The following is a 27,257-nucleotide window of genomic DNA, read 5'->3' on the forward strand; positions in this document are numbered from 1 at the left end:
CTCCCCCCCTCTCTCTCTCCCTCCCTCCCTCTCTCCCTCCCTCCCTCTCTCCCTCCCTCCCTCTCTCTCCCTCCCTCTCTCTCTCTCTCTCCCTCCCTCTCCCTCTCTCTCTCTCTCTCTCTCTCTCTCTCTCTCTCTCTCTCTCTCTCTCTCTCTCTCTCTCTGTGTGTGTGTGTGTGTCCCCGAGTGTGTGTGGCCATTCTACCTTACCCAGGGCGTGCTCAAGGCGGCAGCGCCTTAACTAGCCAAGAACCGCTTCTGCGGCTCTCTTGATGCAATGAGAGTCCTCCCCCCACTACCACCACATCCTAACGGGAAGAGACTCTTTGGACGTCATGGCAACATCATGGACACACATGCTGGGTTACCTTCTGGCCACCTCTCCCCAGCAGGCACAAAACTCCAAAGGCGGCACAAGCAGCTCTGTCGCGTTTTATATTTGCCACCCCCGACCCTTGCCCGTTATACGCTCTTGCTCCTTTCCCACTCGGCTGCTCCTCTTCCCCTCCGGGATCTCACCCGTGGGAACGCTTGGCTCCAACCACGCATCCACACCAACGCGCGCAGCCAGCGGGGGCCGAGCCCGCCCTTCCTCCTCTCCGGCCTCGGCCCCTGCTGGGCCTCGCTCTGATCCCGCTCTTCTCTCGTTGGTCCGCAGGGCCGCCTTCCCTCCCTTGCGGGCTGGATCTCGGGACCAGGCGGCGGGCGCGGCTTCCAGGTGGGCGGGTGTCAAAGCCGCCGTCAAGGCGCTCCAGGCGGAGGAGCGCACGACTCGGAAGCTGAGTGAGCCGGTGCAGCCGCGGCTCTCCGAGAGATCCCAACCGCGGACCATCAGCCACCTCCGCCACCACCATGCCGCCTCTGAAGGTCTGCATTATCGGATCCGGCAACTGGTGAGGATTACGGACGCCGGGGAAGGGGTGGGGGGTGGGGGAGGGCAAGGGGACAGACCTGTTGAGAAACACCCCCCCCCCGCTCCACCTGCGTTTGCCACTTCCAGGGAGCTCAGCTTGAGGTTTTCCGGTGTGTGTGTGGGGGGGGGGGACACGGCGGAGAAGGATCGCCCCTGGTCTCTTTATTTTTAATTTTTATTTTATTTTAATCCCATTTATATCCCGCCCTTCTCCGAAGACTCAGGGCGGCTTACAAGCTTAGCAGTAGTAGCTTTCATTCTATGTATATGCCTGCTTATTAGGGCTTTCACACACACCCCAAGCGGCATTATTACAAAGTCAGCTTAATTGCCCCCAACAATCTGGGTCCTCATTTTACCTTCTCGAAGAGCGAGAAGTGATCCCAGCGTCCCTGTCAGCAGATCGGAGGGAACGACGATGGTATCTTTTTTTTTTTTTTTATAAAGGGAGTCGCAAGTTATGTAGGCGGCCAGTTCTTGGTCAGACCGTTCAGTCGTCAGGCAGCGCCGGTCTCCCCTGGTATCATTACACAGCTGAGAAAATAGCGACACCCTCCCTACAATTCTCCTGGCCACTGCCACCCCCCCAGTTACCACGTAGGAGTAGCGTTTGGACAGCCTCCTGCGGGGTCCAAGGAGGGTCTGTTGTAGTAAAATCACCCGTGTTTTGTGGCATTTTAGGTTATACATTTATTAAGGCCTCTGCTTTCCTGGATAGGATGACTGACACCTGTCTTTGGGGGGGAGGAGGAAATAGGGAACTGAGGGGGAAATGAAATGTAGGAAGTAGAGTCAGGTATTAGCTAACTTAGAAATTGCAGCCACTCGAAATATTTTATTTTGAGGATTCACACATTCTCACCCACTCGCACTGAGGTTCATGAAGGCTTCTGCCGCTGCACGTTTTGTTTTTTTAAGATATTCCAAGACTTCTGGTAGTTAAATTATTCTTTGAATACCCTTTATCTACTATTCCTCAAAACAGGGCACTCAGGAAATAAATGTTCTTTCTAGCCTGGTGATCAGCATGGGGTTTTTAAACTTATTTTGGAATATTTCATTAAAATATATAGTAGTGTCCACTTTTCCTTCAAAAAAAATCAAGGACTTCTCTCATTTCTTCATAATTTTGTAAATTCAATAATCACATGAATTGAGTGAAACTGAAAAAGAAGTATTTGACACAAGATCACAATGAACTGGAAATTCAGTATAATGATATATATGGTAATGATACATAAAGACACTAGATAGAGATAAATATTAGATTTCCTCTTAAGGTGTTTGCAAGGATTGGAATTGTATACCAGATAATACATCAAATATATTCTTAAATAATTTAAAGAGAAACCCAGAGGAAACTGGAATGCAATCTTAGCTGTCTAGTCATAACAACATTTTGATAAAACTTCTTTTGCAAAAGTCAATCCAGTCCACATGATTTATGTAGGCGAAGGAAACATTGGTTCTGTTTTGGATTAACAGTGCTATTCATCTAGAAATACATGGGGGGGGAATCCAAGCAACTGAAAATTTACAATTTAATTTACAATTTTTTAAAAAAGGACAGGCAAGGATGAAATAAAATAAGAAAAAAAATGGACCATACTAGTATCCATAATCTAAGTCTCCTAAATATTAACCAGGCCCAAGCTTTCCTAGCTTCTGAATCCAGAAGTATGTCTTACTTCAAAAAAGGATTAGGAGGGATATGGTTGATTTGTTTTGGAGGGGGCTAAGTGGATTATTGTCAGCCACGATTTATATCATTTATTTCTTTATAACCTTACTGGTTAATTCTTAAAGTGAGCTTTTGAAGTTAGTATCTTAATAGAAAAATAATAGAGGAGTTCTAGCATTAGACAGAGCGAGGCCCCTTTCTCTGATATCTGCTTGTTGGCTCAAATTCCAGGTCCTAAAATGACTTGATTATACACTTTTCTCTCCCAGGCAACAAACTCCCCTGGGTTGACACTTATTGTATATGTTCAGATTATAATACCTGATTTACAAGCTGAGACTCTAATAATGTTTATGCTGATCAAATCCATTTTTCTCTTCAGTACCCCACCCTGCTTGTTTCATGAATTGTCTCTGTTAATCATCGTTCAGTTTATTTAAAGCTTTACATTTCTATTATGCAACAGAACAGCTTTGTTAACCAGACATCCAGTTTGGCCATTCTCCCAGAAATCCACATTCTGAAGGAAGCATTGTTTTGCTTGAATGACTTATTCAGTCTTGAACTGTATGCATTACGGGTGGCCGAAGGCTTTTGCGCAGCAGTTGATAGAATTTCTTGATCTGATGATTGCATATTCCAGTTTCCTCCAGTTTACCTGCTCCATGTTCTTCCAGTCTCAATAGTGATACCAGCTGCAAAGCTTCCTTCTTCCTTCTTTGGGTCTTTTCTCTTAGAAGCAGATTTCAGTACAAACTGAAGAGGCCGTCAGTGAAACCTCTAAAGCTGGCAATCCCTTGGTACAGCAGACAAGATCCATTTTAGAAGATTTTTAGAAGTTTCCTGAATGACAGAAACACACTGTTTATCACTGAGGTCATCAGTAACAATGAAGGGAACTACTGAGAATCTTTGCACAATCCTCAGGTGTGCAGAAGTGATTAGATTCTAGGAAAGTAAAGACAAGTTCTCCCTTGAGTCGAACAACTTCATTAACGCAATGATGCAATTTCCCTACAATCTCCAAGCATTGGCCAGGCCTAGCTGTGCTTCGCTTCCAAGTCCATATAGCACCAAGCAGGTGCTGTCATCTACTAAAACTAAATTCTGGAATGTACTTTTAAAAATGTGTCTGTACATTTAAGCACAGCATTGAGTGGTCTGTGGCCATAGATTCACATACTGTCTCTAGCCGATTTGTTCAGCAGAAACCATTGAATCATCTTGGGACCCAATTTTGGTGTTTGTTTGTTTTTTTTAAAAGAAGATGCATTAATAAGCGCCTTAGATTTCTAATAGTCTTAAGCTATTTTAATAAAACTCCCAAGCCCTCCAAATTTGGTAAAGAACTAAAGACTCAAGGGATGTGGTGGCTTAGTGGGTTAGGACGCTGAGCTTGTCGATCAGAAGATCGGCAGTTTGGCGGGTCGAATCCCAAGTGCCGCATAACAGAGTGAGCGCCTGTTACTTGTCCCAGCTTCTGTCAACCTAGCAGTTCGAAAGCACATAAAAATGCAAGTAGAAAAACAGGGACCACTCTGGTGGGAAGGTAACAGCGTTCCGTGCCCCTTTGGCGCCTAGTCATGCCAGCCACATGACCGCGGAGACGTCCTCGGACAAGCGCTGGCTCTTCAGCTTTGAAACGGAGATGAGCACCGGCCCCTAGAGTTGGAAACGACTAGCACGCATGTGCAGGGGAACCTTTACCTTTACCTTTACCTTTACCTTACTAAAGACTCTCCTTTGTCTGCTCAGGTATCACTGCCATCAGCTACTCAGTTTCAAAAGATTTTTTTCAAATCGCATTATCCAGGCACAAATTGGTGGCTTGCCCTTGAAAATTAGCATATGAAACTCTGTGGCTTTTATTATCTTGTCTTTAGGGAACAATCTGAACTTTTCCAGTAATATATAAAAGCTTAAGAACCAAGGTAGTGCAATGATGAAGTTGGGTCAACCTGAAACTAGTCCTAAATAAGCATGGAAGCTAGCTTGATGACTTTGGGCCAGTCACTCTTCCTCAGCCTAACCTGAGAAGTCATTAACAATCTATTAAACTGCACTGGAACCAGCATAATAGATTGCAGCCCAAAACCTTCAATGCAGGCTCTTCATCCTACAGTGGATCAACTCAGGCCGATTGTAATAATATACCAACAAGTGGATGTTTTGTGAGCTGCATTGAACTGTTCTAGGAGCTTTTAACCCTGGTCTCCTGAGTCTCCCCACCACCACCCCAAAGAAAAAAATAATGTGGCATGGAAAGATCATGCCTGATAATTTATTATCAGGGATAATGAATTAGTTAAAAATGAATCTGATGTCGAGTTTAATAGCCAATATTTATACATTGCTTCATGGTTAAATAATTAGCAGGAATACTAGAGTCAACCAGCAACTGTTTCTGAATATGAAATAGCTAATCTTGTATAAAGATCACGAACTTTGCATATTGTACCTTTTTAACAAGAGAACAGCTATTGAGAAACATGTGCAGGTGTCTTTGTGCAAGACAGGGTTGTTGTTGTTTTTTTACAACGTTTTTGAAAAGATTACTCAGCTATGCACTCTAACATAAATTTTGCTGGTTAAAGAAATATGGTTCCGATTCCAAGACATAATAAATTGGTGCATAGAGCTTGAAGTTTAGTTTCTCTTCCTCAGTTCCAAAAACTTGGTGTCCTTCTATTTCCTCTGCTCAGAAGGACATGATCTCATGAAGCTCACCCCATGAGCCCTGTCAGCATTTCCAACTTTGTAAGTTCACACTCCTCATTTCTGAGAGACTTTGACCAACAATCTTTTTGTATCAAAGTGGTTTCAATTATATGTATCACACTTGTCACCCTGACAAACCAGAGATTGGAGAGCTCACTTTGGTTTTGGAATGGCAAAAGAAATAATAAGAAACAAATGATTATTGTAACAATGACACAATGAAAATTATGTTGCTTCCTTTGGAAGTTGTTCTCCCCCCTCAGAAATCTGGACTTTCTTGAAAAAGAGGTCATAAATTTTACATATTGCAAACCGTAGAGCTTTCACAATGATACTACAAATGTGCTTGTGTAACAAATCCTTGAAATCTGGCTGTCCTATTGCCCAGTTTTATTTTGTTTGAGACATAATAGCCTTTGTTGAGAAATAGTTTTTGCTATTGGAAAGAAATAGATCAGGAGACTAACTTTTGAAAGCCAAAGGTTAGGGATATACTCCTGGGATATATTATGAACAACACGGGTGTCCTCCTATGCAGTTTAAAAAGTCAAGATGGCAGCCATAATAGTGCCTTAACTTATTTTTAAGCCCACTGTCAGAATTCCTCCAGGATATTGTGATTGCCATCTGAATTATTTTGACAATACCATGTGGACAGCCATGCCAGGATATTGCTTACTCAAGAAATATACTACATTTAATTGAAGGGAAAACTAATTTGTTCCCTAAATAATTTACTTTTAAATAGGAGAATTGTCTTAGAACAGTGAAGAAAGCAATAATCAAGGCAGATTTTTTTTCCTTTCTCTCTGGTAATCATTGGAGCTGATTGCCTGAAATTCAGGATGATTTTTCCATGCAATACAATGTTAAAATATGAAGAAGAAAATTGGCAATCTTGGAGAGATTCATTTCTTACTTCATTAATTCCTTCTCTATTATAACTGTGCAAGTTGCAGAAATTCAGCATAACACCGAAAAGCATCCATCTATAAGATGCTTTCCCCCCGCCCCCTTCATTGGTTTTGCATCATCATTCTCAATTACTATCCTCCACAATTCCAGATTCCTGAATTTCCTTTTCATTATTATCATATGTATAGAAGTTTCTCCTCAGAGGAGGACATAATGAAACCTAATGGGATTAGACTTATCCATTTAAATCAGCATTGGGGATCTAAAGCCACATATAGTAAAGCAGTGAGGGTGTCAATTTGAAGAGGGGAAAAATGAAGGAGGGAGAGAACTGTTTCCTTGCCAAATTTCTGTTGGCATCAGTGCCTAGTGGTAAGAAGTGCTGATGAGAAACGGAATGTATAAGGGACATCTAGATGAGAGAAGAGTTACGTAGATTCTTGGCCTTTGAATGCTTTGAAAATAATTTCAAAGAAGTTATTCAGATGTTCTGCAAGCTTAGCAACCCTTATATTAATCAAAGCAACCCATCCTCATTTTCACAAAAGCCTGGGGGAAAAGGGGAACAGTGACTCTTAGATTCACATAACTTTAATGATGGAAACTTTCAGATGGCATCCCTGATAGTCCTGGCTGAGGTGCCACAGGACCGCTCCAGGAGTTGTGTCTAAATCTAGGATGTGCAATGACATCAGAGATGCTTATTAAATATTTTGGAAATACAAGAATATTAAGTACAATTAATTCAATGTATTTAAATTGTTGTTGTTGTTAGCTGCGAAGTTGAATCCGACCCATTGCGACCCTATGGACAACGTTCCTCCAGGCCTTCCTGTCCTCTACCATCTTCTGGAGTCCATTTAAGCTCACGCCTACTGCTTCAGTGACTCCATCCAGCCACCTCATTCTCTGTCGTCCCCTTCTTCTATTGCCCTCAATCTTTCCCAGCATTAGGCTCTTCTCCAGTGAGTCCTTCCTTCTCATTAGGTGGCCAAAGTATTTGAGTTTTAGCTTTAGGATCTGGCCTTCTAAAGAGCAGTCAGGGTTGATCTCCTCTAGGACTGACCGGTTCGATCGCCTTGCAGTCCAAGGGACTCGCAGGAGTCTTCTCCAGCACCATAGTTCAAAGGCCTCGATTCTTTGGCGCTCAGCCTTTTTTATGGTCCAACTTTCACTGCCATACATTGCAATGTATTTAAATACACTTTATGAAATCAAAAGAAGGTTTTTTGTTGTGGCTTCCTCTACTTTTTTATTTGTCGCTCGCACTTTTTCAAGCAGTTCTGCCTGTGTCTACTACTTAAGTAACTAACAAATAAATATTGAAGTGTTTGCATCAAAGATGATATAAAGAAAAATATATAGTATTTAAAGAAATCACATCTATTAAATCTTAGTCTAGGTGGAACTTTTATTCTAAAAGTGCATTAAAAAAAAGGATCCACTTTGGATAGCTTAAAAAAAAACACCCTCAAAGGATATGTTTAAACTCCGCAAGTTGAAAATCCTTCCCCATCTCTGTCTCAGGCTGTTATTTATTAGAGTTATGTGAGTCTCATATTTTCTCCAGGAACAAAAAAATAGCTTACATGGCATTTCTTCCGCTGTAATTTGTTTGGCAAAAAGCATTTGCAGATTGGAACTTGTAATCAAAATGACAAATTTTGGGGTTGCATTATTGCAGTACAAAGTTCGTCCCTTTGGTACGTGCATCTGATAACATAATACACCTATCAAATGTTTTGTGTGACTGTTATCCAGTGTTCTTCCATGGCTCAGTTAAGGCATTCCAAGAAGTGAATATAAGAATAATCCGTTTCTTAGCCCTTAAGGTATAAATAGCCTGAACATTTCATCACCAGATTATAATACTAATAAGCAGAAATCATGTGTTTTCTTCCAAAATCCAGTTAATTGAAGATGCTCTGCTACCTTTTGAATGTGGAGAGTTCTATCACCAATAGTTATTGATTGATCGAGGAGAACAAGCTTTATGTTTCTTTTATGTCTGTTGCAAAGTCAGCCAAAAAAAATTCAAGTTCATCAGGCAACCTAAAATTCAGACTGGTTTCCAAGACCAGGGAAAGACTTAAACAGAAGTCCTCAACCCTTTTTGGATTGATGGCTTCATTTGGCATTTTGGCTGGGACTTTTGTTGTTGTTTTTAATGTTAAAAAATCAGCGGGTCAACCCTTTGAGGCAGATCAGGTCAAGAAATAGGCATAGCAAGGATTCCAGGAATACAATTTTATTGTTGTAAGGGTACACAGGTCGCCCTCCACATACAACCACAAAGGCGCCACATCCAAACAGCATTTAGATTTCTTTTTTCAATATAATCAGTCTGCTATATTTTTTTGAATTTTTTTTGTTTTGCACATGGCTGCCTAATTTATTACTCTGGCTATTCATTAAATATCTATTATGTTTTAGCTGTCTGTGTATAACTTTAAAGGGTGTCTTAAATTTATAGCTATTACCCATATATTGTCTTCAAGCTGACCTCTAGTCTCCTGAATCCTACTGAGGAACCATGTATAGGCTAAGCTTATAAACAAATCAGTTCTATAATATAAACATTGTAGAATCTGAATTCCATGATAAAAGATTTGATATTGAGAGTGGGGTCCCTAAATCTTTCAGTGTAATCTATTTTATTGTTGAAGTACCTGGCCTCAGGGGCTACAAGAAAGGTTGTCTCCATTCCTCAAAACTTTTGTCCTTTTTCAAGACCAAGGGTCAACTTGGCAACTTTAAGACTTGTGGACTTCAATTCCCAGAATTCCTCAGCCAGCTATGCTGGCTGGGGAATTCTGGGAGTTGAAGTCCACAAGTCTTAAAGTTGCCTAGTTTGAAGATTCCTAATCAAGATTGTTGCAGCTGGAGTGCCTCTATTCCACTCACACTCTCTTCCCCTTATAGGCACAAATGAGGCTGGGCACCAACTATTCCTCTTGGTGTTTTGTTCATTCCATCTTTTTTTTTCTTGAAAAAGACAATATATGGGCCAATCTATTTGTTCAGAGCATCTCCTCTGTTTGAGCAGAATTCAACCTAGGGAGTGAGATCATGCGTTCAATAAGTCCTCCTCCTCCTCCTCCTCCTCCTCCTCCTCCTCCTCCTCCTCCTTCTCCTCCTCCTCCTCCTCAAGGTTATCTAGATCAGAAGATGAGGCCGGAGCTTGGATTTGCTCCTGAGTTCAACTGAGTTGTGTGCCTTGTTTTAAGAGATAGAGCAAGTTATCATATATATTACAAAGTTCAAGTGGGAGGTAATAACTAATTAACGAATATTTATACTCTTCCTCATTTATGAAGCAAACTCTGGTTACATTGCTCAATCTGGCTGAGAGACAGAAGAAAGAGCCATAAAGAAAGAGATTTAATTCTGATAAACTTTCCTTTCCTTAGCTGAGATTTGCACTATTTGTCCTGAATTCTTCCTATCTGCCCCCTTAATGTATTAAACACATAAAATACACCAATATCTATCTGTCTGTCTGTCTGTCTGTCTGTCTGTCTGTCTGTCTGTCTGTCTGTCTCTCTATCTATCTATCTATCTATCTATCTATCTATCTATCTATCTATCTATCTATCTATCTATCTAAAACAAACTCTTTTATGACAAAAACAGTTTTAAAGACATGTAAGATGGGTACAGTATTACCTTTCTGCAACAGCAATTATTTTCACCATTCTTCTCAGCTTTTTGCAATAGATTTTTTTGCTAAAAGCTTTATTTTGTTAAGCTTTGTACATAGCAAAAAGTGACAGCTTCTACCTAATTTATGGGAATTCCATCAATTGCTATTGTTTTTTTTCCTTTTTTTACATATGCACCTGTAAAGCATGTGAATATTAATTCACCTGAAAGTTATTGAATAGATCATGTAAAATCTCCTTCTAGTTTTGCTCAGCTCCTAGTGATTCTAGCTAGATATGATCTATTATAGTACAGCAGACATGAGGAATGGAAAATGAGGTGCAACTCAACTGGCCAAGTGATTGATTAATTTTGGGGCATCATTTTATTTCCCTATGATGCTCTCTCCCTAATTTGGTCTTTTACAGCAGGGCTTTTCAACCTTTTCACCCATTGTACCACTTTTAGGATATGGCAACATCCGAGTACCATCAGTTGCCTAGCTCTAGCCATCTCTCGCTTAGGCTTGTGCGGTGCTGCCACCAATTCAGCTCATTCCCTTCGCCCGCTACCACTTTTCTAGGATGGTCGTGTACCACCTGCCAGGTACCAATGTACCACAGGTGGTACCCGTACCACTGGTTGAAAAGCCCTGATTTACAGTGGACTCATCACCACTGTAACCAAGTTCACCTTAATGCTATTCATCAAACTGGACAAACATAATTGTTATAGTCTATAGTATGGATGCTTTATAGAAAAGGTTAATGAATATAAGCTTGGGTCTCCTTCATAATTCTTTCTTTCTTTCTTTCTTTATTAAATTGCTCTGCTGCCCATTTAATTATGCAAAGTGATTCTATATTCATAAGAACTGAGTAATAATAAGGTGTCCTAGAGTCCTAAAGTTAGAGGGAGCCACCAAGGTCATAGAATGCAACTCCTGATCAATGCAAAAATTGAAATTCAAACATTCCAAAGTAGTTTCTAAGTCTTTTCTTTCTTTCTTTCTTTCTTTCTTTCTTTCTTTCTTTCTTTCTTTCTTTCTTTCTTTCTTTCTTTCTTTCTTTCTTTCTTTCTTTCTTCTCTCTTTCCTTCCTTCCTTCCTTCCTTCCTTCCTTCCTTCCTTCCTTATTTTGAAAGTACATCATATTGTTGGTAGAGTTGACTATATACACTTTTTTATTTAATACAATCAATTAACTTGTAAGTTAATTGAATGATTGTATAAATAGTTGCAATTTCACATTTTTCTCTTTGATTTTCTTTTTAAGGGGATCTGCCATTGCAAAAATCGTAGGCCAAAATACGAAAAGCTCCAATCAGTTTGAACCTGTTGTTAAGATGTGGGTATTTGAAGAACTAATTAATGGTCGAAAACTCACTGAAATCATTAACCAAGATCATGAAAATGTAAAATATCTCCCAGGGCATAAAATACCTACAAATGTGGTAAGTGATAGCAAAACATACCAGAATGCTTTCAGTTTTAAATTATATTCCAATTAAGTTCAAAGAAATTAGAACAAATAAGTAACTTAGATGAAAACAAATTACAGCTCCCAAATTCATAATGTGACGCTGAAATATAAAGGATATAGATGAGATGTTGCCAGTGGGCCCAATTGACTTAAGTTTATGGCCAGAATTTTTTAAAAAAATTCCAAGCAGATTGTGCCATAAAAATAAAATAAAATAGTACTTTAATTATTCATTGTTCTCATAATGTACATTCAACAGCAGCACCATGCATCTGATCTCTTCTCAGCATGTTACTTTATCTTATTTCATTATTTTAAACAATTTACACTACAGTATATAGCTATCGCACAACAGTGACTCTAAGCAGTGTATATTAAAACCAAAAACACCACCATGATGAAGGTAATTTTCTACTCACAGCCATTTGTTTAATGGCCATTTGAAGTTACAGCAGCACTGGAAAAAGTCACTTATGATTTGGTCCTTGTACTTACAATCCCTGAGTATTCCCACGGTCACATGATGAAAAATTGGGATCTTGGCAATTGGCATATATTTGTGATGGTCACCTTGTCCCAGGACCACACAATTGCCATTTGTGACCTTCCCAGCTGGCTTCCAACAAGCAAAGTCAGCGGGGGAAGCTGGATTTGCTTAACAACTATGTGACACGCTTAACAACTGTAATGATTCACTTAACAACCATGGCAAAAGTCATAAAATTAGGTGCAACTCACTTAGCAATTCCCTTGTTTAACAATGGAAATACTGGTCCAATTGTGGTCTTAAGTCAAGGACTACCTGTACATATGAAAATTAACATTCAGAAAAGAAATGATGGAAGTGCGAGATAAAAAAACAAAACAAAAAACCCTTCACTTCTAATTCCAAAAGTGGAATGAAACACATCAATAACTGGACTCACCATTTTGGTGCCCAAAATGGAGGAGTTGGCAATTACTGGTTGAAAAACAGGCTTGTTTTCTGCTGGCAAGAAAGAACCAAAATAAAGCGCCATCACACACACACACACACACACACATACTGGCCCACCAGAACTATAAAGGGCCTGCCTGCCTTCCTCTCACTTTGTTGCAAATCCCACTGACATTAACAGAACAATACACCGAGGTGTCTCAGGCCATTTTCTTTGGTGAGATTTAACTCTGCCTGTCCCTAAAGAATTTTGTACAGGTAGACCTTGACTTATGACCACAACTGAGCCCAAAATGTATGTTGCTAAGTGAATCCCTGCAGTTGTTAAGTTAGTAACACCATTGTTATAAGTGAATCTGGCTTCTCCGTTGACTTTGCTTGTCAGAAGGTCACAAAAGGGGATCACATGACCCCAAGAAACTGCCACTCTCATACATATGAACCAGTTGTCAAGCATCCAAATTTTGATCACATGACCCTGGGGATGCTGCACTGTTTGCAACTGTGAAAAACGGTCCTAAGTCACTTTTTCCAGTGCCATTGTAACTTCAAACAGTCACTAAATGAACTGCTGTAAGTCGAGGACTACCTGTATTGTCAATATAAAGCTCTGCAGTTTTTCTCTCTGAATTAACTGTGAGAGAAGCCCTTCCTTCTTTGTGGCAAAAATAGAATTCCGTATGGAATGTTCTTAGATAAATTACTATGTGGTCCAAGCCTCTTGTTTTGTTAAGGAACCTGACTCACCTGTTGCAATTGGAACAGTAGGAAACACTGGTGTTATGTGAACAAACACCCATATACAAACATCCAATAAAGGGCTAAACATCCAATAAGTTGGTGTTATGTTTAGATTCTGCCAAGCATATCTTCCAGCTGTCTGCATTTTTCATTTTTGTGCATACTGTTGGCAAACAAATATTTATGGCTTGCTATATGTTTTCTGCACCTGATTGTTTGGTTGTGGTAAACATCTCCCGCAGTGCTTTTCTCCTTCAGTATTCGGTAGGAGAATGCAGTAACCTGTTTTCCCCTCAGGTTGCAGTACCAGAAGTAGCAGAAGCAGCAGAGGACGCTGATATTTTAATATTTGTTGTACCTCATCAGTTTATTCCCAAAATTTGCGAGCAACTTACTGGTCATGTAAAAGCAGGAGCAATTGGGATTTCACTCATCAAGGTAAGGAATGGCGTTTTCTTCTTTAAGAGGGAAAGATATTTTAATAATGGTCTTTATTTGAAGTACATTTTAAAATATCAGTATAATTTTGTTATTTTATTGCTAACCCCCTTAAATGCTACTTCTGGGAGAAAGCTGGAGTATACAGTGATTAAAAAAATAAACAGTTAAATACCCATTCCCATTTGAAAAATAACTGATGCAAGTGCATGAAATATTGCTCAGTTTACACACTGCATTAAGCCATAGTTTTTGTAACCATTGTTTCTGGAACAAGTCAGAGTTAGCTGAGCTTATGGTTTATGCAAAATATAAATCACACTTTAAAAATCACAGTGGCTGAGTTCATATTCTATTCTAATCCAGAAAACAGAAAAACTACATTCTGCCTTCATGTGTGAAATTAATTCATGTTTAGTAAAGGATTTGGCATTCTGTATAACTTTTTTTTTTTAAAAAAAGCATTGTTATGCCTCACTGTAGAGGAACACTTTTAAGAAAGGAAAATACCATACTTTTACTCATTTTAAAACTCAGTCGTGGCTTTACAGAACCATAAATGTATAGACAACTACTTTGTTTCTTGAGTGCTGACCTATAGAAGATCAGTTCGTATACATATCAGAATTAAAGTAACAATTGGCTTCAAGTGAGCTATCCAGGCTGGTTTAAACATTAAGATTTTTTTTTAAAAAAAAAACCTGATTGGTGAGTCAGGCAGCAGATCACACAGTTCTTGGCCAAAGGTCACTTCTCCTTCCTCGGGCTTACTCAATGTATATGTACCATTTCTGTTCTTGTGAAGACCTTTCACCTACTTCAAGAAACTATAATGATGCTAATACAATTAAATTAGCAGCATATACAGCAATACCATGCTGGTATTGGTTGACATACGAGGTCTGATTAATTAGTTACAGCCAGTGCTTTTTTTGTAAAAGAAAAAGGTGCCGGAACTCACACATGTCATACAACCCACCTTGCCTACCCTACAAGGTTCCATCCAAAAAAGGTGCCGGAACTCCGTTCTGAGCGTTCTATGAGGAAAAAAGCCCTGGTTACAGCTAAATGGAATATTTCACTCTGAACAGAATTAGGAGGTTTACAGCACTCTCAGGGCAGTTTACGATGTCAGCATTATTTGCAGATTTCCCCCAACAATCTGTGTCCTCCCAATGGTGCTTTTTCAAGAGGCAACTGGACTTTCTTGTTTTTCTTTGAAGACGTTTCGCTACTCATCCGAGAAGCTTCTTCAGCTCTCATCCAAGCTTCCTGGAGGGGAAGCGAAATGCCATCAAAGGAAAACAAGAAAGCCCAGTTGCTTCTTGAAAAAGCACCATTGAGACAACCATGACCTGGGTGAGTGAGGATCTCCACAGACAACCTGGGTCCTTATTTTACCGACCTCGGAAAGAGGGAAGGCTGAGTCAACCTTGGGCCCCGTCAGGATTGAACTCCAGGCTGTGGGCAGAGTTTACCTGCATTACTGCACTTTAACCCCTGCACCATTATTCCACAGAAAAGCACAAATTAAGAGACTGTGCCGTGCCAAGCTGGATGGAGAGGGAGGAAGAAGTTCAGGATAGCCACATCCTAGAATCTCTCAGGATGTCTCTCAGGGTTGAGAGTTATAGCTTTAGTTTGGCAGGACTCTGTCCATTAGATATAAGCAGATAAAGGATTGGACTCGACTGGATTTTGCATCCTTGCGTCCGATGCAAACGAGTGCTGCATTGCTACAACAAATTATGGCCCCAAGCCCTAGAAACGAAGATGCTATGGCTTGAATGGATTGGCCATCTTTTACGATTTACCCTAAGAGAAGCTTAACTTCTTATTTTAAATGAAACTGAAATGTCACGCTAACTGAAAGCTCCGTGGAGGAAGGAAGAAAAAGCCTACCTGTTGCAACATGGGTTCTCCGGCAAAAAGGGCATCTCCATGTCTTCATTGGCCCAATTTTCATAGAAAACAACCGGTTCCATAAACTCATCTATTGCAATGCAGTTCAGCGTGGCTTTGCTTTGCTTTGATCCCTCTTTTTTCTGTTAAGTAGGGTATAGACGAAGGCCCTGAAGGACTGAAACTCATCACGGACATCATCCGAGAGAAACTGAAGATAGATATGAGCGTGCTCATGGGTGCCAACATTGCCAATGAAGTGGCAAATGAAATGTTCTGTGAAACTACCATTGGTAATTGACTCATAAATTATTGCTCTGTCTTGCTAGGGAAATAAATCTGCAGTGAACAGAAGGAGTCAGCCAGCTTCTTTTTATATCCAATCGTATCTTGGATAATAGTTGTAGATTTTTATCATCCAAGGCTTCACGTCTTCTTATTCTTTGCAGCATTACTTACACCCGCTCATCCATCTTTTAAATTCACATCCTGATTTTTGTTCAGTAAGCTGAAGGTGGTGGATGTGGTGCCTTCCTACTCTTTATCCACCCCACAGCCTGCTGGGAGGCAGTAATTAGTCAATGTCACCTGGTAAAATTCATGGCTGAATAGTCCTGAGTAATATCCGGCACTCTTAAATTAACTGTGGTTTGCTTAATTTTAGTTTATTCAGCCCATTTTTCACAGACAACAGGAGTCACTGAATCACAAACTGAATAGCTTGTTTATGAAGCCAGTCAGTGTATTGTAGGGATGCAGCTAGTCCATACTGCAGATCCAGATTTTTCTCATCATCCCTGTGTTTGCAGTGGCACACTAAATTAGTTTTAATCTTGATCTCCCACCATACAGCAATTCCTGTAAAAACTAGCCATTTTTTAAAATTTTCTTCTAGAGTCAAGTTGAAGTTCTTTTTTCCTTTAAGCAAATGCAGGAAGCTAATCCTGTAGGAAGTCTAGTCCTCTTGTGTTCCCACTATGATAGTTTCAGTAAATATATCCACCCCCCACTCCACCTTCCCCCAGGTGCTGCCATAAGACACCACACAACTCTTCTGTATTCATTCAGGGGCTGGTATTAAAAGAAAAAAAAATCCCATGGCATAATTATTTTTATATTAATATCTCACCACAGTTCAATTGACTTTGGGCCATTTTACCATTAAGAATATAATATAATATAATTGTGCTTTTTTTTTCTAAGAAAGTCTATTTCTGTTTCATACTTATTTTACTGTCGTTTTACCAACTTGGAATATTTTTCATTTGATAGTTAATTTTTACAGGAAAATTGTCTGTTTCAAATGTTTTCTGCATATTTTTTGATGCAAATGTGCATTTAAAAGACAAATGATACAGGAAATAATTCTATCAGGTCAAATACTTTTTTCTGTTGTCAGTTAAAATCCTAACACCTGTGCTTCTTTTCTTAGGTTCTAAAAATGCTAAAAATGGGAAGATCTTCAAAGAATTAATGCAAACTCCAAATTTCAGAATTACTGTGGTAGATGACTGTGACACCGTGGAGCTCTGTGGGGCCTTAAAGGTTTGTTATTCCAAGGAAGTAGTTGTGTTCCTACGATCTACTAAGCTAAACTATGCTTAAGTGTAATTTACCAAATAATATTCAACAAGCGAGAAGTATACTACACACTAAACCAGGCATGTCAAACTGCTGGCCCATGGGCTGGATGCGTCGTCCTGAAACTGCGCCCACCCCATTGCCGGCAATGGGGAAAAAGTCGTGATACGTCACGCGACGTCACGTGACGTCGTGTGTTTGACATGCCTGCACTAAACCATCAGGCATGATTTACCTACCTCATTGGCTTCATATAACTCAGACCTATAAAGAAAGTGATCACATTTTAGTGTTTGTGTGAATCCTACCATAGTTAGGCCAAATGCAGGTCTGCAGACTGGGTTTTCTGCTTAGTTGTTAAAATAAAAGCTTTACATACTGATTTTTAATTGAGTGTATAAACAGTAAATAGAAACAATATATCTTTACATTCTAAGTTAGAGATTAATTAAATACACCTATGTGGTCTGTCTCGGCTGTAGCTCTAATATTAATGAAAAATGTTCAGCTATAGTTACTAATTGGGTATCAAAACTGCATGCTTTCTTTTTTAAAAAAATAAGGATAATTTTTCATGATATTCTGCTTTAGCATCTTAATCCCTTAGTTCTGGCTAAGAAAGGTGAAGCAGAGGCCAAAGTTGTCTATTATTAGTATAGTTTTCTCTCCAAGTGAAACTTATCTTGGGCATGTTTAGATCAATTTGAGAATACATAATAAATTCAATCCTGAAAAGCAAGCAGTCCTTGACTTACAACCTCTACTGAGCCCAGAATTTTGATTGCTAAGCAAGACGGTTGTTAGGTGAATTTTGCCCCATTTTATGACCTTCCTTGCCACAGTTAAGTGAATCACTGCAGTTGTTAAGTTAGTAACACAGTTGTTAAGTGAGTTTGGCTTACCCTTTGACTTTGTCAGAAGGTCACAAAAGATGATCATATGACCCCGGGACACTGCAACCGTCACAAATACAAGTCAGTTGTCAAGCAGCTGAATTTTGATCACTGGACCACAAGGGATGCTGCAGTGGTCGTAAGAGTGAAAAGTGTTCATGTCACATTTTTCAGTGCTGTTGTAACTTCAAACAGTCACTATACAAATGGTTGTAAGTCAAGGACTACCTATAATTCAAATTCAAACTGAAGTGCACTGAAGGTGGCACCTCGGAATAATCTATTATTTTTATCCCATTATATTTTTCAATTAAGGCCAAAGCAGAAAAACAAATCAGATTATTGATCTGTAATATTGGCCAAATTTTTCTATGCCAATGTTTTTTTCAATAAATACATATTTTCTTTTCCTCTGGATGTTGATCTGGGCCATGTGGACTAGGAATTATGGAAGTTGTAGTTGAACAGAACTGGAGGTCAGCAAATCAATTTACATTGTCTGGTAGATATCTTTTATATAGAGAATGGTTCTAAACTGGCAATGCCAGTAGTTGATACAGGAATATATACTACCACACACTTCTCCCAGAAGAACGAAGCTGAAGCCACCAGCCTGAGGATGACGGATGAGATTTCGTCGAAACGTTGCTCTTATACCTTCAATTCTACGTGGGAAAAAACCCGAATGACCAAAGATTATATATATATATATATATATATATATATATATATATATATATATATATATATATATATGAATAAATAATCCTGTATCAGATAATCTGATTTATTTTGCTGACTACAAATTTATTGCCAATCTTAAGCATTGTTTTTTAAAATAGTTCTTTATTATTTTTCCAAAAAAATCCACTATTTTTATGTTTTCCTTTTTGTCCTAACCTTCTGAAACAGAATTATTACTACAGCTGAACCATACATTTTTAGCACTAATTACACTAAGTAGAACAGTTTAAGCTGTAGTATGTTCAGCCATAGTTTCAGTTAGTTTTTGCTAGCTGGGTTTGTATGTATTAAGCTATAAACCGTAATTAACATTTGGACTAGCCTGGCAGCTTGGTGGGCATCAAAGTGATAGTTATGCGTTTTGTGTGTGGGGAGACCCAACATCTGAGGGGTCCTTGGTACTTCCTGAGCTTGGTTGTTTTCTTGCAGACGTTCCATTACGCAACTAGGTAACGTCATCAGTGCTAGTAAGGAGTGGAGTTTGCTTTCAGTTATTAGAACCCAGTATTATTTCATGTCTTTAACTGTTGACTTGTTTTTTTCCTTTTTCCACTGGATGTTAGAACATTGTGGCTGTTGGAGCTGGTTTCTGTGATGGGCTGAGCTTTGGGGACAATACCAAGGCAGCTGTGATTCGCCTAGGCCTGATGGAAATGATTGCCTTCGCTAAAATCTTCTGCAAGGGCACGGTCTCGATAAATACATTTCTGGAAAGCTGTGGGGTTGCAGATCTGATTACCACATGCTATGGGGGACGTAACAGGAAGGTGGCTGAAGCGTTTGCACACGGTGGAAAAGTAAGGGCATGTTTTGCTATACTGCATGAGGAAGAGAAGTTGGCTGCATTTTTAAGATAAAATTACACAGTTCTCTAGTAGAGAACAATTTATGGGAAGTAGCCAAAGATGCTGCTAGCTGATGGGGGAAGGGTCAATGTGGTTTTGAGCTTGATTTGACATGTCTGTTAATATCCTGTGTATATATACACATGTCTGGACAAAATGGTAGGACAAAACATTTTCAACCATGGTACCTCAAGTGGGCTAACTTACAGAAAGCATCCAAAACCTGGGACCCACGACTCCTACAGAATTGACATTTGGTGAATTTTATAAAACATGTCATAAAATGATCATGAAGCATTTCATGACCTCATAAATTTATGACCATTTCCTGTGGTCCTGTTGTTCGACTGTTCAACATGAGCTACTTTCAAGGTAGATATATCTCTGACTATTTCCCTGAATTTTAAAGACGTTTTCAACTACAGGTAGTCCTCGACGTATGACCACAACTGAGCCCAAAATTTCTGTTGTTAAATGAGACATTTGTTAAGTGAGTTTTGCCCCATTTCGCGACCTTTTTTGCCTCAGTTGTTAAGTGAATCTGGCTTCCCCATTGACTTTGCTTGTCAGAAGGTCACAAAAGGGGATCACTTGACCTTGGGGCACAGCAACAGTCATAAATATGAACCAGTTGCCAAGCATCTGAATTTTGACTACATGATCATGGGGAATGCTGCAAAGGTCATAACTATGAAAAATCGCATAAGTCACTTTTTTCAGTGCCAGTGTAACTTTGAACAGTCATTAAATGAACTATTGTAAGTTGAGGACTACCTGTACATTGGAATCATATCTGATGGGATGGCTTTTGTTGTTACAGCTTTTTTTCCTAAGAATTATAAAAACTGCTAACTGCTGTATGAGTCCCTCCATTATATTTAATGACTACCTTTACATATTACATTATGTTACTGAAAGCAGTTGAGCATATTGTGCTCCCGCCAATGTTGTTTCTAAAAGCCTGGTTAATGACTTAGCATCATATACAAAATCCTAGCAGCTGTGATTTATTAATTAATCATATGCCACCCATCTCTCCTATAAGGCGACTCTGAATGGCTGACAAAGGTAAGAAAGATAAATATAAAAATAATTTAAAATGTTTAAAAAGTATATAAAAACTAGAACCAAGGAGACAGATTGTACCGGGACGAGATCTTCTTACCCTGTCAACCATCTCAAGTGGTGGAGTGCCTCCCTCGGGGCCGCAAGCCAACCAGCAAAACCAAATTTTGATACCCTTCTAGATGTCAGGCACAAGCAACTAGGAGTCGGGACAGAGTTCAAAAGCACTGCGAGTTTATTCCATGCAGCCTATACAAGAATCTGATCTGCTAATGGTCAAAGTAAATTGGTGGCAGATGAAAGTCAATGGACTTCAAGGAGGGTTAGACTTAGGTCTTTTTTTGGGGTGTGTGTATGTAAGGATTCCAGACTGATGATGCATTTGATCTCACCCTTGGGCTGTCTTATCTCCTACATTAGAAGGCCAAAAGGGTGTGCAACCAGTTCTCACCTCCATTGATAGAGTGTTCCATAAGGTTGGGGCCACAGTGAAAAAAGCTCAGCTCCCTTGACCCCACCATCCAGAATTCCTTAGAAGACCCCTTCCGCTGGAGGTAATGGGATGGGCTAGTCCCACTGGAGTGAGATGACTCCTCAGAAGGACCCATGTCATATGACTAGGACCCATGTCGTATAGGGCTTTAGAGATAATAATAAACACCTTGAATTGGATTTGGAAGAAAACTGGTAACCAGTGCACTTGCCCAACAGTTCCGCATGGGCCTACCCTTGAAGAGTATTCAGAAGCTAGAAATGGTACAGATACTACATATGTGCCACCCTAGGTGCTTCCAGAACTGGGTGAGCCGCTGCAATCTGTACCATTTCTAGCTTCTGAATACTCTTCAAGGGTAGGCCCATGCGGAACACATTGTGGTAATCCAATCAAGAGACGACCAGGGCACGAGTGACTTTGTGCAAGGCTTTATGAACTGAATAAAGGTTCAACTGGCGCACAACATGAATTTGCAGAAAGGCCTCCCTAACCACAACTGTCACCTGCTCTTCGAGCAGGAGTCATGATCCTAGGACAGGCGTGTTAAACTGGCAGCCCGCGGGCCGGATGTGTCACACGCAGGCCATGGCTGCCCAGGCTCCACAAAGGCAAAAAAGTCACAATATGTCACGTGACACGATCAAGATTGATACCCATGGTCTAGGAAAAAACCCCAGGTCGCACACCAGGTCTCTCTGGGGGTAGTGCAACCCCATCCACAATTAAAGGTGAGAAATAATTGGATCCTGAGGCCCCTTGAATCCACAGCCATTCCATCTTACCAGGATTCAGCTGGAACCTGTTGTCCCCCATCCAGATCCTTACAGCCTCCAGGCACTGCGAAAGGGCAACTACCACACTGCTTGGATCACCAGGGATGGAGATGGAAAGCTGAGTGTCATCTGCATGCTAATGATATCTCATCCCATGATATCGGATGATTTCACTCAGTTGTTTCATGTAGAAGTTACCAAGGAGTGGAGACAGTACTGAGCCCTGTGGCACCCCACAAAAGAATAGCTGTGGGCTGCACCTCTCACCTCCTATTAACACTGATTGGGACTGGCTTTGGAGAAAAAAGCTGAACCAGCACAATACTGCCCTACTCAGCTCCAAATCCAACAGACAGCCCAAAATTCAAGATTTGGTAAACTCGCATGATTCGTTTTTCTCACCATGCCTATGTATACATCCTAACTAGACTGTGTTGTTTCTCTGGGCTGCGTGTGTGTGTGTGTGTAATTTATTTTATTTTTTCATGTTTATGCAGTGTATATTGGAGGTGATTACTCTCTGAGAGCTGTATGCAACAAAATCTCATTTTAATGTATGCTGATTAGCGTACATTTAAAGTGACAATACAGCTATTCTATTCTTCTATTCTATTCTATTCTATTCTATTCTATTCTATTCTATTCTATTCTATTCTATTCTATTCTATTCTATTCTATTCTATTCTATTCTATTCTATTCTATTCTATTCCCATTTATATCCCGCCCTTCTCCGAAGACTCAAGGCGGCTTACAATCTAAAGCACAAATCAATGTGCTTAGCAATAGCCTTCATTCTATGTATATGCCTGCTTATTAGGGCTTTCGCCCCCCCCCCCCGCGGCATTATTACAAAGTCAGCTTATTGCCCCCAACAATCTGGGTCCTCATTTTACCTACCTCGGAAGGATGGAAGGCTGAGTCAACCTTGAGCCTGGTGGGATGCGAACCTGCACTAATTGCAGGCAGCTGGTGTTACTTAGGAAGGCATTAGCCCACTGCTCCACCAAGGCTATTCTATTCTATTCTATTCTATTCTATTCTATTCTATTCTATTCTATTCTATTCTATTCTATTCTATGCTATGCTATGCTATGCTATTCTATTCTATTCTATTCCATTCCATTCCATTCCATTCCATTCCATTCCATTCCATTCCATTCCATTCCATTCCATTCCATTCCATTCTATTCTTAGGATACCATGGTCGATGGTATCAAAAGTCACTTCAGGAACCTTTTCAGCTAAAGGAAAACAGGAAGTAATTAATTTATTTAGAACATTTGCATCTTAAAACAACTCTGGACAGCTCATAAACAGTAAAACTACAAACACCATAAAAGCTATAGAGACGTATTAAAAACTCCAGAGCCTCAGTCATCCAGGATGTCCCAATAACTATTCCCAAGTTCTCACCACTCTATCCCAGGGTCTGATTTTAATGGCTTTCTGGAAAACTACAAGGGTGGGGGGCTGCCAGATTGCCAGGAGGAGTGTTCCCTAAGGGGCTGATAGTATGCAGACTACAGGCTGACTACCCATAGCAGTCGCTGCATACCTACACTGTGAAGGGGTTAGCATAGGTAACATAGCTACAGACAGGCCAATGCAAACACCTCCCAAATCCCAGCTGTGCATTATGTGGAAGTACATGTCCCAAGTGTTGGTTGGTGGATCTGATTTCCGGTTCTGTTATTTGCTGTTTCAGTTCCCCCTACATTTGCAGAAATATAAATGGGATACCTATCCAACCATCCCTGAAAAACAGACACATACTTTCCCTGAAGTGCAGTGCAGGAGAAATATGCTTGACCCCTTAAAAAATTAGGATTTTCATCAGCCTCCAAAGTCTTGTGATTTCTTAAAAGTCAGCCCTTATACCGGTAATTGAAAAAAGAAACCCTCATCTTTATGAGTTTGAATTTAGCCTGCTTCCCCACATTGCACATTCCCACAGGGAGAATGCATCACCTCCTAAGCAGATTCCCCACTATTCACTTACAGGGTCTCCTAGCGTCATCCAATTACCATTGAATCCATATTTCAAAAATGAAAGATGGGCTTTATATTGTTTTCAACGAAGATTGAGCAATGTTGGAAGACACAGTAGGTCTCTGAAGGTAAATTAATTTGGTGTACCCAGCCAGTTGGTTCATTCAATGGTTAAGGTGTGAATGCAAGTTTAGCATCACATGTAGCTTAGCTCTAAATTATATCATAATAATTTCACAATTTTTTTAAAAGAAGTGACCATTAAGCTCAAAAGTTTAGAAATTGCTCCAAAATCCTACTTACCGTATTTACTTTATATGGGAAAGTTCAAAAGCAGGACAAGGGTGCCATTTCATCGCTAGTTTTAAGACATTCGGATTTGTTCATCAGTTTATATAAAATTTAATGCCATTTCCTTTCATTCTAAAACAAGCAATTCATACTTGGCTTATTTTAGACAATTGAACAGTTGGAAAAAGAAATGTTGAATGGGCAGAAGCTACAAGGACCTCAAACATCGGCTGAAGTCTATAAGATCCTGAAGCAGAAGAATATGGTTGACAAGTAAGTAGTTTGTTTTAGATACTAAATACATCTGCATGAGTCATGAGTCATTCAGAACATTTCAACTATAATCCTGCAGGTTTTCTTATTTTTGTTGGCTGCAAAAATCCAGAGCAATATTTTCACTAGATAATAGTGGAGAATCAGATAGGTCTCTCTTTCTCTCTTTGCTGCTCTCTAGCGGTCAGAACTTTTGCAAACCAGTTATGCTGGTCCTTATTTTTGGCATGATTATTATTACTTATTAATCTAAAATTTCAAGTGAAATGACACTACAACTCAAGCTAATAAAATTCATTTTTTGCTGTTACCCTTATTGGTAAAGCTATTTAGTTGTAGAATGTCCAATTATTTATACACCCAGTGATCATATTTGTACATGCATGTAAAAAAATATATATATCCAAAGATACTCACAAAAAGTACTTTTTCTCACCATTCTAACTTTTCATTCTTTTTTAAGTAGTGGGAAATTGTATTCCAACACTTAATTCCACACTTGTGGTATAAAACAACTACTTTCAAAAGATGGACCATTTCTAAATGTTTTAATTTGGTTTTCGTTTCCACGTGATTATATTATGATCGATCGTGGGTAAATTGATAATTCGAGTTTGTCCACAGAAAGGAACTTAGGACTTCAGTCTTTTTAGATGGCCATTCATTGTGAAGGACATTTAAGTGAACATTTTCAGTTGACTATAGCAATTTGTAAACAAAACTTGTGAAACAGTTTCTAATTTATACAACTTGTGCCCTTCAATCCTAACCAAATTGCTATCATCTATTCATGAAATAGCAGATGTCTAAATCGCAAGATCAAACAAATTTCCCAAATTATCTATCTAAACAGTCTAGTTTGAACTAGATTGTTAGATAGATAACTTGGGAAACAGGGATTGACTGCTTCCTTCTATAGATTCTTTTTTCATGCTTGCAACTAATACCTATCCAGCCATCTATGGCAGCTCCCAGTGTTTTGATCATAAGTATTTCTTCTTAAGGTGACACTACACTTTAGGGCAGTGTTTCTCAATCTTGGCAACTTTAAGATGCCTGGATTTCAATTGCCAGAATTCTAGCAGGAGAACTCTGGGAGTCAAAAGTCCAAACTATTTTAAAGTTGCCAAGATTGAGAAATACTGCTTTAGGAGTAATTAAGCAGCAGTTCCAAATCACGGATGGGCTTTTGGTTCTCCATCATTACGAGTGAAGTGGTAGCTTCATAATGTCTAAGGCAGGGGTAGGCAACCTTGGCTCTTTTATGACTCGCGGACTTCAACTCCCAGAATTCCTGAGCCAGCATAGCTGGCTCAGGAATTCTGGGAGTTGAAGTCCGCGAGTCATAAAAGAGCCAAGGTTGCCGACCCCTGGTCTAAGGGGAGGACTGCCTAGGTGCAATCTACGGCAACGATTCTGTATGCTTAAGAGCTAAGTAATAACAGAAATCCAATAGTTAAATCTGTCATATTCTAATACAGCAGGTTGAGAGAAAAACTATCTGGCTTCGCTATTCAGTGATGGATAATAAATGTGATGCTCTTTAATAATGCCTCAATTATAATTTCAATTTTCTCTAGTGTTTTCATTGTGAAACCAGTTCCTCTATCGGTTTTAAGATCAAGACTGTGACATGTGAAAATAATCTTTATTACAGCCACTTCCAGGGTATTAAAAAAATCTGAATGCTAAGGGCATCAAAGCTAATCTCAGCAGTTGATCTTGGTCTTGTACATTTAGGCTAGCAAAAAACATCGTACTGTTTTCCTCATAATGCTTCTCTTTGGGTTCCTGTTGCTTTACAAAGAAGCATTTATCTCTTTTTTTTTTTATGATGTTCAAAGGCCCTCATCAGATTTATGGGTTAAGCAAGCAGGAAACTTATAAGTATAACTTATACTTATCCTACGCTTATTCAAAAGTGTACTGGACACAGATAAATGACCCAGGTGCCTGGTGGCCTCCAGATATGTTGGATTATGAGAGTTATAGCTCAGAGTAACTAGAGACCACAAATTTGGAAAAGGCTGTTCTACAAAAATAAGTGTAACATGCTCATTAAAAGAAGATTGCTAGTTAAAATTACCTTAGTGAAACAGATCCTTGCGTACACATCAATGATTATATAGGGTACAAAACAACATACTGACCGAAGATTTACTTCAACTGCATTTCTCCTAGGTTTCCACTATTTGTAAATATCTACCTAATCTGCTACCAAGGAAAGTCAGTCAAAGAGTTCATCACTTGCCTGCAAAAGCATCCGGAACACATGTAAGATCCCATACTGCAACCCACCAATATAGTCTGTCAAGATTTGTCAGCCTGACATGGAGAATAAAAGCAAGCAAGCAAGCAAGCAAGCAAGGGTTCTGTCAACTTGATAATGAAGAATTAAAGCAAACAAGCAACATGCAAACAAACAAGCAAAAAAGCCCCTGGTATTAACTTCATTGTGGTCTTAAGGGAAATTACTCTGTATGCCTTTTTTTTTATCCCATTTATATCCCGCCCTTCTCCGAAGACTCAGGGCGGCTTACAATTTAAAGCACAAATCAATGTGAGTAACCGTCGGCACCGAGTGTGAAGATAAAATGGTATTACGCGTTTCAGTATTGACTTCAGGAACCAATTATAGAGGATTCTGAAGTGGGAATGTCATTTTCATCACTCACGTTCCACACAAAGCTGAAACTGCAGAAAGTCAGTCGTATCAGTATAGCTCTTGTGAGAATTGTTCAGACTTTTGTGCTGAACACCTGATAATTGCATAACTTGTATTACGAGCCACATTTCTTAATTCAGATTGAGTGACGCAGAATGTAAAACTAGGTGTTTGTAGCCAAAGAAATGACTACAGGTAGCTCTCCATTAAGACCGCTTATTCAGCAACCATTCAAAATTGTCTCAGTGGTGAGCAAGCAGACCTTGAAGTTCT

The 27,257-nt window shown here is 39.6% G+C and overlaps 1 protein-coding gene across 1 annotated transcript; it reads left to right on the forward strand.

Moving 5' to 3' along the window:
- The first annotated feature begins 670 nt into the window (after positions 1–670).
- On the forward strand, positions 671–26,802 carry LOC310648752 (glycerol-3-phosphate dehydrogenase 1-like protein). Its single transcript, XM_083376777.1, has 8 exons — positions 671–893; positions 11,144–11,321; positions 13,326–13,466; positions 15,523–15,661; positions 16,801–16,913; positions 19,150–19,383; positions 24,213–24,319; positions 26,501–26,802. The coding sequence occupies exons 1-8, from the start codon at positions 853–855 to the stop codon at positions 26,595–26,597; spliced, it is 1,050 nt and encodes a 349-aa protein (XP_083232903.1). The 5' UTR covers positions 671–852; the 3' UTR covers positions 26,598–26,802.
- The last annotated feature ends 455 nt before the right edge of the window (positions 26,803–27,257 follow it).

This window comes from Vipera ursinii (genome assembly GCF_947247035.1).
Source record: "Vipera ursinii genome assembly, chromosome: 1".
NCBI classification, from domain to species: domain Eukaryota; kingdom Metazoa; phylum Chordata; class Lepidosauria; order Squamata; family Viperidae; genus Vipera; species Vipera ursinii.